General features: G+C 50.9%; 1 protein-coding gene across 1 annotated transcript in view; it reads left to right on the forward strand.

The window, feature by feature from the left end:
* Positions 1-14,277, forward strand: part of LOC116944463 (tumor protein p53-inducible protein 11-like) — a 35,903-nt gene extending 21,626 nt beyond the window's left edge. The window contains exons 3-7 of the mRNA XM_032958090.2: positions 3,024-3,082; positions 4,254-4,302; positions 7,668-7,764; positions 8,538-8,639; positions 12,268-14,277. Of these exons, the coding sequence (XP_032813981.1) occupies positions 3,024-3,082; positions 4,254-4,302; positions 7,668-7,764; positions 8,538-8,639; positions 12,268-12,404 (444 nt within the window). The 3' untranslated portion in view covers positions 12,405-14,277. The remainder of the gene's footprint in view (positions 1-3,023; positions 3,083-4,253; positions 4,303-7,667; positions 7,765-8,537; positions 8,640-12,267) is intronic.
* Positions 14,278-14,882: the final 605 nt, after the last annotated feature.

Genomic DNA, 14,882 nt, shown 5'->3' on the forward strand with positions numbered 1-14,882 from the left:
TCACCACTTCCTCCATGTCCTCACCCTCCACGTCCTCACGCTCCACGTCGTCACCCTCCACGTCCTCACCACTACATCCACATCCTCACCCTCCACGTTTTCACGCTCCACGTCCTCACCCTCCACGTCCTCACCACTTCCTCCACGTCCTCACCCTCCACGTCCTCACCCTCCACGTCCTCACCCTCCACGACCTCACCACGACCTCCACGGCCCCGCTAGAACGGGTTTCCATCCGTTCCATGAACGTCGCCTATTCACGGCCTCGCTCAATAGACGAGTGCACGTGGACCCCCGACACGCACCCACGCAGGTGCCCGCCCACCCGCCCGCCCACCCACGTGTGTACCTCTCTCAGAAGTGTAAATAGCCCGTTGAATTAAAGGATTTTGAGTGCAGCACGGCAACAAAAAAATCGAACGTGTTTTCAATGAGCCGTAATTTCAACCCAGAGATGAGAGCGGGTTGTGAAACCCATTAGCATGGTGGGGTTTTTTTTTAGTGTTTGTGTTGTTTGTCCTAAGACCGTGTCCCCCGGCTGTCCGTAAGCTGCAGGGCCGCACTGTCGTTCGTTGATGAAGGGAAGAATGAAGGCACCACAGGCTGGAAATACTTCAGTGACAACCACCAGCACCGCCGTCGTATTAGTAGCCGGCAACAACAACAACGACAACAACCACCACAAAAGCCGAAGGACATTTTCAGCGACGCACATTCTCTAGAGTATAATAGAGGGTTTTTTGGGGGGGGGTTATATCGTGTCAAAATAGCAAGGTTTGTCACGTAAACAAAACTTGCCAATTAGCGACTGCTTTAGCGCACCGGTGCGTTGGAGAGTAAACCCACAGCATTTACAATTCGAGTACGAATTGAATACAACAACCAGCTTCGTCAGGCGAATTAGCCAGAACTCTGAAGAAAGTCCATCCTATTCTTAGTTTTTTTTTCGGTAAAGTCACGTTGAAGAGAAACAACAAAATAATATAATATATATAAAACAATAAAAATTCTCACGACGTTTCGACCATAACTCAAACGGTCATCTTCAGGTGACCGTTTGAGTGAAACCCATTAGCATGGTGGGGTTATCTTCAGGTGACCGTTTGAGTTATGGTCGAAACGTCGTGAGAATTTTTATTGTTTTATATATTATATTATTTTGTTGTTTCTCTTCAACGTGACTTTACCGAAAAAAACTAAGAATATGAATTACTGCAGTCACGAAAGCTTTAAATCAAAATTTAAAGTCCATCCTGTTTCGGTCTTTAAACAGAGTAAAGGTGATGTCATCGTTGTGAGCCCATCAGATGTGAAGACAAGAGCGGGGGTTAATTCTCCATAGCAGATAGCACGACGGAATATTGCGTACCTGTACGGTGGTGGTTGGATTACACACAGTGGCGACCCACCGGTCATGTCTAATTATTTCCCAATATTTTTTCGATTTAAAGCTTTCGTGACTGCAATGATTCATCTTCTTTGGTTCTTTCGGTAAAGTCACGTGGAATGAGAATAAGGTTTGTCACGTAAACAAAACTTGCCAATTAGCGACTGCTTTAGCGCACCGGTGCGTTGGAGAGTAAACCCACAGCATTTACAATTCGAGTACGAATTGAATACAACAACCAGCTTCGTCAGGCGAATTAGCCAGAACTCTGAAGAAAGTCCATCCTATTCTTAGTTTTTTTTTCGGTAAAGTCACGTTGAAGAGAAACAACAAAATAATATAATATATATAAAACAATAAAAATTCTCACGACGTTTCGACCATAACTCAAACGGTCATCTTCAGGTGACCGTTTGAGTGAAACCCATTAGCATGGTGGGGTTATCTTCAGGTGACCGTTTGAGTTATGGTCGAAACGTCGTGAGAATTTTTATTGTTTTATATATATTATATTATTTTGTTGTTTCTCTTCAACGTGACTTTACCGAAAAAAAACTAAGAATATGAATTACTGCAGTCACGAAAGCTTTAAATCAAAATTTAAAGTCCATCCTGTTTCGGTCTTTAAACAGAGTAAAGGTGATGTCATCGTTGTGAGCCCATCAGATGTGAAGACAAGAGCGGGGGTTAATTCTCCATAGCAGATAGCACGACGGAATATTGCGTACCTGTACGGTGGTGGTTGGATTACACACAGTGGCGACCCACCGGTCATGTCTAATTATTTCCCAATATTTTTTCGATTTAAAGCTTTCGTGACTGCAATGATTCATCTTCTTTGGTTCTTTCGGTAAAGTCACGTGGAATGAGAATAAAATAATAAATTGATAAAATAAAATAACACAATAATACACAATAATAACACAATAATATTGTGTTATTTTATTTTATCAATTTATTATTTTATTCTCATTCTACGTGACTTTACCGAAAGAACCAAAGAAGATATTTCCCAATAACCACTCGGATAATCAACAAACGGTTAGAATGAATTGTAGGAAGTGTAATCGATTCGTTGTGTGTTTTCGGCGTTTTGTGTTGCTTCTTCTGCCCCGCTGGGACATTGTGTGCGCCTCCCCTTCTGCGTGTGTTTACGTTGTGTCTTGCGCTTACGTTCCGCACGATTCGCCGCACCCTTCTCACCGCGCAAAAAACAGAAATGACGCGAATGCAATCGGCAACGTTTCGGGCGATGTCACCACCATGCGGGAGGGCCATTGCCGCGAAGCGACGCCCGTCACAATCGATGCGCATCCATTTAGGGCGGCGTTTCTGTCGAACGTGTCGCATTTTGTGGTATCATTATTACTGCTCTTTATTACTCATCGTCGTTCTTCGTGCTTGTACGCCACTGCCAGCGGAGGATCGCGATTCCGTATCGAGCGTTCCGTGGACTTGCATTCGTGGTTGCGGCAAGCCATGAAAACAAAAAAAAAATGTTAACGCGTCGCACTTTCACCCGTCCGTACGTTGTTGTTATTTTTTTTGCAAGTTGATTTGAATTTTCAGATTGTTGTTGTTGTCGTTGTTGCTGCTTTCCCCCCCCCCCCCCACCTTTACATTCCCGCTCCCTCAGATAAGCCAGGTGTTGGGGAACGAGTCAAAGTTTGGGCTACGGGAACCGCTGGGGCTCAGGCAAGTTGCCACACGTCTCTCGTTCACCGCCGCGCGTGCGTGCTCTCATTCACACGAACCTCAACGTGACCCAACACTTATGTTCCCGCCGTGCGACACCTTCGCACAGCGACGGCGCCCATGGCAATTCTTGATCGCGCGGCATGCGGTCGGAATGACCTTGCGTTGTGTGACGCACGGTCCGGCAACGCACTCCCGAGTTGCCCCATCTACGGGCCCAGGAGTATTGAGGCCAGGGCCTCAGTCCGCGGAGTTTTTTGTAAACCCCCCCCCCCCCCGTGCACCACCCCCCGCCCCCCCCCCCTTGTTGCAGGCTGTGCCTTGTACTGGGCTCTTGTTTTGTTGCAAAAAAGAAACTATTTCAATTGAAAATAAACAGACTCCCGTGTGTCGAACTGGTTAAGTGCGCAGGGATTCGATTCCATCTCCTGGAACGTCTAAACGAACGGGAACGTCTAAACGAACGGGAACGTCTAGACGACGGGATAAACGTGTTCACCACACTTCATTTGGCGGCTCAGGTCAACGTGGACGAGTAGGCCAAATACCCTCCACAGTTCCCTCTTTTGCCTCCAAATCACTGGATCATCGCTGTGCACCAGCGCTCCCTGTAGTCGATTCCAATTGAATATTTATTCGTTGGGCAATCATGTGGCCGGGTCGCTTCTGAAAAAGAAGCTCATAGCTCAGTGGGCTTTGCCGGTAAAATAAAAAAAAATACGTTTAGTTTTTGTGTTTGTTTTGTGGTTTGCCTTCCATTTCCTATCATCTACTTTGCACTCATATCGTGTTTTTGTCACTGTTCGTTGTCGTAACGTTCTGACGCCATGTCCCTGCTGGATATCTGTGAACAAAGAGCTTCATAGCTCATCGGATTCCTCCTGCAGTACAAAATAAACGTTCTGGCTCATCGAATCGAATAATCTCGAAACTCAACGCGCCCGAAAGAATGAAAGAAAACTTTTAATGAGTGGATATCACCTGGACCATGAACCAAAGAAGATTATATATTGACTAAGAAAATGTTTTGGCCTTTGGCGTTAGGGGGGTCTGTGCAGAGCAAACCTTGCTTTTACAAATTTTAAATCCACCTCGTAGTTTTGAGCCATTTCCTCGCTGATCATCCGTTTTAACGATACCCCGTTGTGACGCACCTCTGCCCCCACCGCAGGTTGTGGCAACTCGTATCGGCCACGATGTTCACAGTCATCGCGGGCATGGTGAGTTTTCGATTTTCAGTGTCTTTGAGAAAGCGATTTCGACGGAATTATTCACTTTTCCTCCCTTTGCGCAGAAGCAGCGTGCAATGATTTCTCCGTTCTGCCAACGATTGGAACAATCCGATTCATGTATTTATTTTTTTGGGTTAGGCCACCTAATTTTACTTGGGCACATTTGTGTCGTTAAGAGCCCTCCACCACCCAACATGGGCCACCGCGGTGGTGAGATGTTAACTCCCTCGCCTGGTATGCAGGAGGTCGTGGGTTCAATCCCAACCCTGACGGCTGTTGCTTATTTAGAGTTTGCATGTCTCCCTCTCCGTGGTTACCTGGATTTTTATCTGGGTTCTCCTGTTTTTCCCTCCACAGTTAGAATCAACATCACGCCTTTAGAGTATTTGGCTGCTGTAAATTTCCACATGATGATAAGCCACTTCGTTGAGCTATCATTTTGTGGCCAGGTCACTTCTGAAAAAGAGCTTATATAGCTCAGTGGGCCTTACCTGTAAAAGTAAAAATAGTAAGTTAAAATAGTTAATATCCATATGAATTAAATCATGGCATGTACAGTTTAAGCGTTTAACGTCACGATTATTGTTATAATTTTCAGCTCAACGGCGAGTTTGAGAAGAATTATCGCAATCGAACTTACCCATTGTCCTGGGGTCAGGACACAGTGGCATAGCGTCACACATGTCCCATCTCTTGGCCGCGATTAACCCCGGGCCTAGCAAATGTCCTGGTTAACCTGGCAACTTGGAGGCAGGCTTGGTGTATCAAACAGTGAGGGAACCGTGATGATCTGAGCAAACTAGTTACCTTTATGTTGCCATGCAGTAATATTTCTGATGGGTTGTTTTTTTGTGAAATTTGAGCATTCTATCTTTGCACGCAAGCCCTAGTCCAGGCCACGCCGTTTCCTCCCACGCACAAATGAACTCACAAACAAAACACCTCGTGAAAGACGCAACGCACAAGATCCCTGGATTTGATCTTCCACAAAGCTCATGGTCCACCCTAAAACGCATCATGGCAGATGCAGATACCTGATGCACAAATGGAAAAAAAACTCTCCAGTAGTGTGCGACTGTGGTCATCAAGAACAGACCCATGCAACGTATAACGACGAAGGAGACACGGCGGCGATGATGATGATGATGCACTCCGCTGCTCCTGACGCAGTTAATTATCCAGCTTGATCCACTTGGACGTGAAATTGTGGTTATTTCTCTGCATATAGTAATAGGTTTTTACCCTTTTATCTGGCACCAAAACTGACACCTTTATACAAGGGATAATGATTGCAACAACCACAACACAAGCAGTCAAAATGCAAGCAAAAAGAGACCACTGATAATAATATGCACTGTCCTTGAAATTGATTGGTCCACACCCGAGACGGCTATTCTTAGAGCCCTTTAGTCTCCACTGGTGTTGGACCAAATGACGCCAAAAGGCGTACGCCTTTATCTGTCAGTTTTGGTGCCAGATAAAAGGGTAAAAACCTATTACTATATCTTGCTACTGGCAAAGGAGGTCTCATAGTGTATTGCTCTGCATCTGGTTAACCTGGCAACTTGGAGGCAGGCTTGGTGTATCAAACAGTGAGGGAACCGTGATGATCTGAGCAAACTAGTTACCTTTATGTTGCCATGCAGTAATATTTCTGATGGGTTGTTTTTTTGTGAAATTTGAGCATTCTATCTTTGCACGCAAGCCCTAGTCCAGGCCACGCCGTTTCCTCCCACGCACAAATGAACTCACAAACAAAACACCTCGTGAAAGACGCAACGCACAAGATCCCTGGATTTGATCTTCCACAAAGCTCATGGTCCACCCTAAAACGCATCATGGCAGATGCAGATACCTGATGCACAAATGGAAAAAAAAACTCTCCAGTAGTGTGCGACTGTGGTCATCAAGAACAGACCCATGCAACGTATAACGACGAAGGAGACACGGCGGCGATGATGATGATGATGCACTCCGCTGCTCCTGACGCAGTTAATTATCCAGCTTGATCCACTTGGACGTGAAATTGTGGTTATTTCTCTGCATATAGTAATAGGTTTTTACCCTTTTATCTGGCACCAAAACTGACACCTTTATACAAGGGATAATGATTGCAACAACCACAACACAAGCAGTCAAAATGCAAGCAAAAAGAGACCACTGATAATAATATGCACTGTCCTTGAAATTGATTGGTCCACACCCGAGACGGCTATTCTTAGAGCCCTTTAGTCTCCACTGGTGTTGGACCAAATGACGCCAAAAGGCGTACGCCTTTATCTGTCAGTTTTGGTGCCAGATAAAAGGGTAAAAACCTATTACTATATCTTGCTACTGGCAAAGGAGGTCTCATAGTGTATGGCTCTGCATCTACAACCAGCCATACGAAAGAAGAAGATTAAAGAGAAGAAGAAGATTAAGAAGAAGAAGATTAAGAAGAAGAAAGAAGAAGAAGAAGATTAAGAAGAAGAAGATTAAGAAGAAGAAGATTAAGAAGAAGAAGAAGAAGAAAGAAGAAGAAGATTAAGAAGAAGATTAAGAAGAAGAAGAAGAAAAAGAAGAAGAAGAAGAAGAAAGAAGAAGATTAAGAAGAAGATTAAGAAGAAGAAGATTAAGAAGAAGATTAAGAAGAAGAAGATTAAGAAGAATAAGATTAAAAAGAAGAAGAACCCTAAATAGAATTTGGCAAAAACGTCATTTTGCAGAGTCTTTGTGCAACCCAGTTCCCGTGCAAATGAGAACCACCCCGGTCTCATTGAATTCTCACTTGGTCCCTACACTTTGCACTCGTGTCATGTTTCTGTATCGTTTCTCGTTGTAACTTTTCTGACCCACGTGCCCCTTCTGGGCATCTTTTAGAGAAGGAGCTTTATGGCTCATCGGATTCCACCTCCGGGATGAATAACGACTCTGATTCCGACACATCAAATCGAAATAATCCCTTCTACGTGACTTTACCGAAAGAACCAAGAATATGAATCCCTGCAGTCACGAAAGCTTTAAATCAAAATTTAGCATCTGAAAGAATTAAAGAAAACTTGAACGAGTGTGTGTCACCTGGTCCAAAGCAAACCGTGATTAAAATGTTCAAATCCATCTCGTAGTTTAGAGCCATTCCCACGCGGATTATCCGATTTAATCAAAATATTCTGTTAAACAAAATACTTGGTTGAACCGGTACGCACCGCCGCCTGAGTTTGGCGAATCCCTTGAATGTGTTCTGAGTTTTCCGAAATTTCCCTGCAGCCAGTGTGGGCAACGACCTAGTGGGGCAGGGACTCATGCGGAGTGATGTAACTGCGGAACGTGACGACGACGATGTGAGTGAGGGGGGGGTGGGTTACGTTTTCCAGGCGCTGGTAATCCCGGACAAGCTTTACGAAGTGCTGTTCGAGGAAAGGAGCACCCAGGGCTCTCTGTCCATGAGGCTGTATGGAGGAACTTTGCTGTGTGAGTCACAGGCATGCACACACTCATACACACACACACGCGCGTTAAAAGATCTCCCGTGTAGCCTTCAACGGACTGTTGCTGGGAAGTGCCGTCAGCGAGTAGCAGCGCCTGTGAAGGCCGGCACGTGGTCAGCACCACGCCCGGTCGCCTTCGTTTACACATCGCGCGAGGTACTCACTTGAGGCTGAGTCGACCTAGGGGTAGACCCCCAGGGCCGGTTCAAATATTCGCCGCTGTTGTTGGCCATGAGCGGGAATCGAACTCGGGTCGCCGGGTTTCGTAACGCAGCGCGCTGGCCATTGTGCTGCCGTGCCCCACACACACAAACACACGGTACATACGTGTACATATGCAGACGAAGATCCCCTGTATAGTCTTAACAGACTGTTGGGGCAAGTGCTGTTAGTGAGCACCTATGAAAGCTGGCACGGCACACGAGGGGGTGGGTGGCCAGCACCACGCCCGGCCGCCTTTGTCTCCCCAGTGGCGATGTTTTTACACACCGCACCAGGTACTAATTTGAGCCGACCTAGGGGAGGTCCAGGACCGGTTCAGATAATCGTCACACCGGTGTTGGCCGTGAGCGGGAATCGAACTAGGGTCGCCGGGTGCGTAGCGCAGCGCGCGAACTGCTACACCACCGCTCCCCACATACATGTACAGACATGTGTGTACATGTGCATACGCAAATCCACGGTCACAGCATTGGCCGTCGCTTGCCTTGTCCCCACGTCCACGCCCCCCCCCACCCCCCCCCCCCTTTGCTGCAGGCATCTCGCTGGTGCTGTGGAACGCCTTCTACACGGCAGACAAGGCCATCATCCGATGGAGCCTGGCCCTGCAGGCATCTTACTTTATCGTGCAGATGGGAGGTGAGGAGAACTCCGTCGTGACATTTCTCGGGCCCCCAACCACCGCTCGGCGTTCGTGGCCGGCCGGGATCGCCGTCGCCGTTCGGCCTCTTGACGCCGTCGCTGGGCGGACGGAGTAGTGAGTCGGGGCAGGCCCCCCTAACCCCAGGCGGTTAAATGTGGATCGAAAAAAGAAAGCATTTGTTCTAGAAACTGCAACCGCCCGCCCACCGCCTCCGACCGATTGGCTACGTACGGTGCGGAAGAAGTTCAACGCGCGGTACCGTACGAACGCGCGGTACCGTACGAACGCGCGGTACCGTACGAACGTGCGGTACGGTAGCGATGCGTGGCAATCCAGGGCTGGACGCGAAGCGAAATCGCACCCGAAGCGTCCGGGGCCTCCCGCCAGCTCGCCTCGAGTTTGATGTCCTTCCACCCGCAGCCCTCGATCAGCACGGTTGGCTGCGTACGGTGCGAAAGAAGTTCCAAAGCGCGTGTGCACGTTCACGCGTCTGACAGGTTCGCCGGCATCGATTCGGGTCGAGGCGGACTCTGCCGAGGAAGCCGACGCAGAGTTTGCTCACCGAGGTTGACGCACTCACGGGGGATGCCGGCGGGGCCGATGGGGGCACGTTTAAAAAGTAACTTTTATTTTTAAGTGGAGCTCACGGTCAGTCAGGTGTATTTAACCTCGCAGGAGCATGCAGGCATCCCCTTTTGACGGCGGGTCAGAAGGCTTGCTGGAGCTTCCTCGCGCTTGCCAAGTGTCGAAGAACGCGGGGCTCTCGAAGCCAGACGTGAACATTTAAGGCTCTGCTCAACGGCGTATCGCTCGACCGCTTCCTTCCCTCATCATTAAAACCTTAAAACAACCTTACACTTATATTTTTGGTTCTTTCGGTAAAGTCACGTTGAAGGGAAACAATGAAATATATTTTATTATTTTATTGCTTCCCTTCAACGTGACTTTACCGAAAGAACCAAACATATGAATCACTGCAGTCACGAAAGCTTTAAATCAAAATTTAACCGTGCACTTCATAACCTCACCAGCCCCTCACTTTCCCTACCATCACCCTCCCTTGCCATCCCCCTCCCCAACACTCAAAACCCCATCCCTTTCCCCCATCAGCCGACACGAATGTACCATTTATAATTCTTGTAAAGCGCTACGTGAAACCCTCCATGACGTAAAGAATTGAGACGAAATAACCTTCAACTCGGTTGTTTTACACTGAAACAAAAACGAGATGTGACTCTGACATCTCACTGGCAAAACGCGCGAGGGCCTCTGGCTGTGTTCACCCTGCGTGCGCACCTCGCTGCGTGCACAGCTCGCTGCGTGCGCGCCTCGCTGCGTGCACAGCTCGCTGCGTGCACAGCTCGCTGTGTGCACAGCTCGCTGTGTGCACAGCTTGCTGCGTGCACAGCTCGCTGCGTGCGCGCCTCGCTGCGTGCACAGCTCGCTGCGTGCACAGCTCGCTGCGTGCGCACCTCGCTGCGTGCGCACCTCGCTGCGTGCACAGCTCGCTGCGTGCACAGCTCGCTGCGTGCACAGCTCGCTGCGTGCGCAGCTCGCTGCGTGCGCACCTCGCTGCGTGCACAGCTCGCTGCGTGCACAGCTCGCTGCGTGCGCACCTCGCTGCGTGCAAACGGGCGGCCAGAGAAGTGCGGGGGGGCTGGGTGCCCTAGCCCCTCACCTGGGGGGTGTCTAACTGTGTTGTTGGGCTGACTGGATGTGCTTCACGTAATGTTTTTTCAGGTTTGTTGAATTCTCGTCTCTCATCTTTTTGTTGTATTTGCCTCTGTGATTTGTTCTTGACACCTGATGAAGATCGCTTGCGTTGTGATCGAAACGTCGTGATTGTTTTTTGTTTTAATATAATTTTATTGTATTTCTACATATGTGACTTTACCGAAAAAACCAATGAGTAGTGTATTATTATCCGTTTATTGTTACTATTGAAAACATTTTTTTGAAGCACACTGTATATTTGGGTTGTGCGTGTATCACGCCCTCTCCCGCTCTCTCTCCCGCTCTCTCTCCCACTCTCTCTCCCACTCTCTCTCGCCTCTCTCTCCCGCCCTCTCTCCCGCCCTCTCTCCCGCTCTCTCTCCCCCTCTCTCTCCCCTCTCTCTCCCGCTCTCTCTCTCCCCCTCTCTCTCCCCTCTCTCTCCCGCTCTCTCTCTCCCCCTCTCTCTCCCCTCTCTCTCCCGCTCTCTCTCTCCCCCTCTCTCTCCCCCTCTCTCTCCCGCTCTCTCTCCCCCTCTCTCTCCCGCTCTCTCTCCCGCTCTCTCTCCCGCTCTCTCTCCCCCTCTCTCTCCCGCTCTCTCTCCCCCTCTCTCTCCCGCTCTCTCTCCCCCTCTCTCTCCCGCTCACTCTCCCGCTCTCTCTCCCGCTCTCTCTCCCCCTCTCTCTCCCACTCTCACTCCCGCTCTCTCTCCCCCTCTCTCTCCCACTATCTCTCCCGCTCTCTCTCCCGCTCTCTCTCCCCCTCTCTCTCCCGCTCTCTCTCCCCCTCTCTCTCCCACTCTCTCTCCCCCCTCTCTTCCACTCTCTCTCCCCCTCTCTCTCCCCTCTCTCTCCCGCTCTCTCTCTCTCCCCCTCTCTCTCCCCTCTCTCTCCCGCTCTCTCTCCCGCTCACTCTCCCACTCACTCTCCCCCTCTCTCTCCCCCTCTCTCTCCCGCTCTCTCTCCCACTCTCTCTCCCGCTCTCTCTCCCGCTATCTCTCCCCTTCTCTCTCCCCCTCTCTCTCCCCCTCTCTCTCGCCTCTCTCTCCCGCTCTCTCTCCCCCTCTCTCTCCCCCTCTCTCTCCCGCTCTCTCTCCCCCTCTCTCTCCCACTCTCTCTCCCCCCTCTCTTCCACTCTCTCTCCCCCTCTCTCTCCCCTCTCTCTCCCGCTCTCTCTCTCTCCCCCTCTCTCTCCCCTCTCTCTCCCGCTCTCTCTCCCGCTCACTCTCCCACTCACTCTCCCCCTCTCTCTCCCCCTCTCTCTCCCGCTCTCTCTCCCACTCTCTCTCCCGCTCTCTCTCCCGCTATCTCTCCCCTTCTCTCTCCCCCTCTCTCTCCCCCTCTCTCTCGCCTCTCTCTCCCGCTCTCTCTCCCCCTCTCTCTCCCCCTCTCTCTCCCGCTCTCTCTCCCCCTCTCTCTCCCACTCTCTCTCCCCCCTCTCTTCCACTCTCTCCCCCTCTCTCTCCCCTCTCTCTCCCGCTCTCTCTCTCTCCCCCTCTCTCTCCCCTCTCTCTCCCGCTCTCTCTCCCGCTCACTCTCCCACTCACTCTCCCCCTCTCTCTCCCCCTCTCTCTCCCGCTCTCTCTCCCACTCTCTCTCCCGCTCTCTCTCCCGCTATCTCTCCCCTTCTCTCTCCCCCCTCTCTCCCCCTCTCTCTCGCCTCTCTCTCCCGCTCTCTCTCCCCCTCTCTCTCCCCCTCTCTCTCCCGCTCTCTCTCCCGCTCTCTCTCTCCCCCTCTCTCCCACTCTCTCTCCCGCTCTCTCTCCCCCTCTCTCTCCCGCTCTCCCCCTCTCTCTCCCCTTCTCTCTCTCCCACTCTCTCTCCCCCTCTCTCTCCCGCTCTCTCTCTCCCGCTCTCTCTCTCCCGCTCTCTCTCGCCGCCGCCGCCGCCGCCGTCGTCGTCCCACCCGGGCAGTGACGGTGTTTGCCGTGTGGGAGCGGGGCACCGCTCCGGAAAACCTGGCCCTGCTGCTGACCTCGCGCGCCCTCTTCACGCTCGTCGCCTGCTTCTACCACCGCAGCGTCGGGCGGCGCACCAAGAAGCAGCACTAGGGGCGGGGCGGCTCCTCGGGGCGAGCGCGTGCACGGACCCGCGACGGCGACGCACGCGTATGACGGCGTACACGCGCACGCACGAACACACGGACCCCTCACGCAGCCAGCAGCAGCAGCATCACGCGAGCTTCACGCCCCCCCCCAGCCCCCCCCAGCCCCCCCCCCCCCCCCCGAGTGGGGAAGTCCACGTCGAGCGACGCAGCTCGTGCGTCGGATAGGGCCAGCAGAGGAGGACGCGCACACGGACACGCACTGCTAGGGAAATGCACGCACCACACACACACACGCACCACACACACACACGCACCACACACACACACACACGCACCACACACACACACGCACCACACACACACACACACGCACCACACACACACACACACCCACCACACACACACACACACGCACCACACACACACACGCACCACACACACACACGCACCACACACACACACACACGCACCACACACACACACGCACCACACACACACACGCACCACACACACACACACACGCACCACACACACACACGCACCACACACACACACACACGCACCACACACACACGCACCACACACACACACTCGCACCACACACACACGCACGCACCACACACACACTCGCACGCACCACACACACGCACCACACACACACACACGCACCACACACACACACACGCACCACACACACACACACACGCACCACACACACACACACGCACCACACACACACACACGCACACCACACACACGCACCACACACACACGCACCACACACACACTCGCACGCTAGGACGCGCACACAGACGTGAATCCGTAAGACTGTGCGCACGCACGCACACGTGCGTGCGTGCATCGATAGGATCGACCGCAGGTCGCAAGCTCGTGCACACAAACCACAAAAACGACCGCAATCCTGCCCCACGATTTTATATTACTTTTCTTTTTTTACGAAAGTCCGTTTTGAGTTTTGAAGTCACCGTTGTGCTTTGGTCTGCTGTAGCCGCCACTCCAGTCTGGTTTCACGTGGGAGCACACACGCAGGCACGCACGCACGTGTTTGGGGGTTCCATGCACACGTTAGGTCCAGCGCACGTTGGATAAAATTCGCAACAACGTAAAAAAAAGGTTACGTTCCGTTCTTCGCGACGTCGTTAATACGCTGAAATTTGTTGTACAATCGACTGCACTAACCAGTTTTAACCTGCCTCTGTTTTTTTTTTTTGAGACTCAACACAAATGAGATAGAGGCTACGTTCTTCCTGGCCATGATATCATGACCTTTACATTAAAACTAACTTAGCTATCACAAAACTATTCCTCTGCACGAAAACAGAAACGACTCGTTTTGGTTGACCGGTAATTACACAAAGTAATGGTGTATTCCGTTATTTATTTGCCAACCTGAAAACACAAAGATATATTGCGATTCAGACGGCTCATATCTTTGGGTGGATTTTTTGCAGATTTCTTAATAATAATAATAATGCCGGTTTCACACGTAGGCTTTCGCGACCAATAATATACATAACATAAATGTCATTTTAGGTTCGATCGCGTAAATATAAATGTGCCGTTAAATCCGCCCACTGAATTACGAGGACTTTCTTTCACAATACTGGCGATCGCCTGATGGAGCTGGATGTTGTAATCACCAGCGAAACACCGTACTCGAATTGTTATTGTTGCGGGTTTACCCTCCAGCACACCGGTGTGCTGAACTAGTAACGTTTTGGCACCTTTTGTTTACGTGACAAACCTTACGAATTGGCTGTGTGTCGGAGCAGTGGCGGGTTTAACGACACATTTCAACTGACGGGATCTAACCCAACAATAAAACCTTCGTTATTAATAATAATGCCGGCCATAAAGTGGGGGACTTCTGCCAGGTCTGTTGCTTCCTTCCAAGCACATCGCGCGTCTAGGGGCCAAACTTTAGCCGATCCAACTGGAGGTACCCGCCCGGGTGTCTGTAAACCAAACCTAGGGACCACGTTCATGCCTCCAGTTAAATGTTGTTCAACCTAGTGAGAACCCCCCCGAAGAATCGGTAAACTTTACTTCGACTGGAGGAATCCGACGAGCTATGAAGAGCTTTTTTTTTTTCGCAGACGTCCAGGATAGGGAGCCTCATTTCACGAGACTAAAACCCCGGGTCACGGAAATGCCAAAAGCTACGAAAAAAAGTCAAAGTGCCATTACATGAAACGGAAAAGATAAATCGGCGCAAGAACAATTTTCGGGGGACCGTGGCCACTTGTCAGCGTCGTTTGACGCCGGCACGTCCCTGTGCCGTGAGCCAATCACAGCGCAGCGACGCATCCAGAGAGGTTCCCACGGTCCCAGCAGGGCCCAGTGTCACTTGGCACGAATATTATCAGAACGGTTTTAAAATGTGAAGTGGGAGCGAATTCTCGGGGGGGGGGGGGGGGGGTGTGGGGTGGGGGGGGAGGGGGGCACTTGGCCTGCTCTTCCA

The sequence above is a fragment of the Petromyzon marinus genome, chromosome 21, assembly GCF_048934315.1.
Source record: "Petromyzon marinus isolate PM22_M1 ecotype Great Lakes invasive population chromosome 21, UKy_Petmar_22M1.pri1.0, whole genome shotgun sequence".
Classification (NCBI taxonomy): Eukaryota; Metazoa; Chordata; class Hyperoartia; order Petromyzontiformes; family Petromyzontidae; genus Petromyzon; species Petromyzon marinus.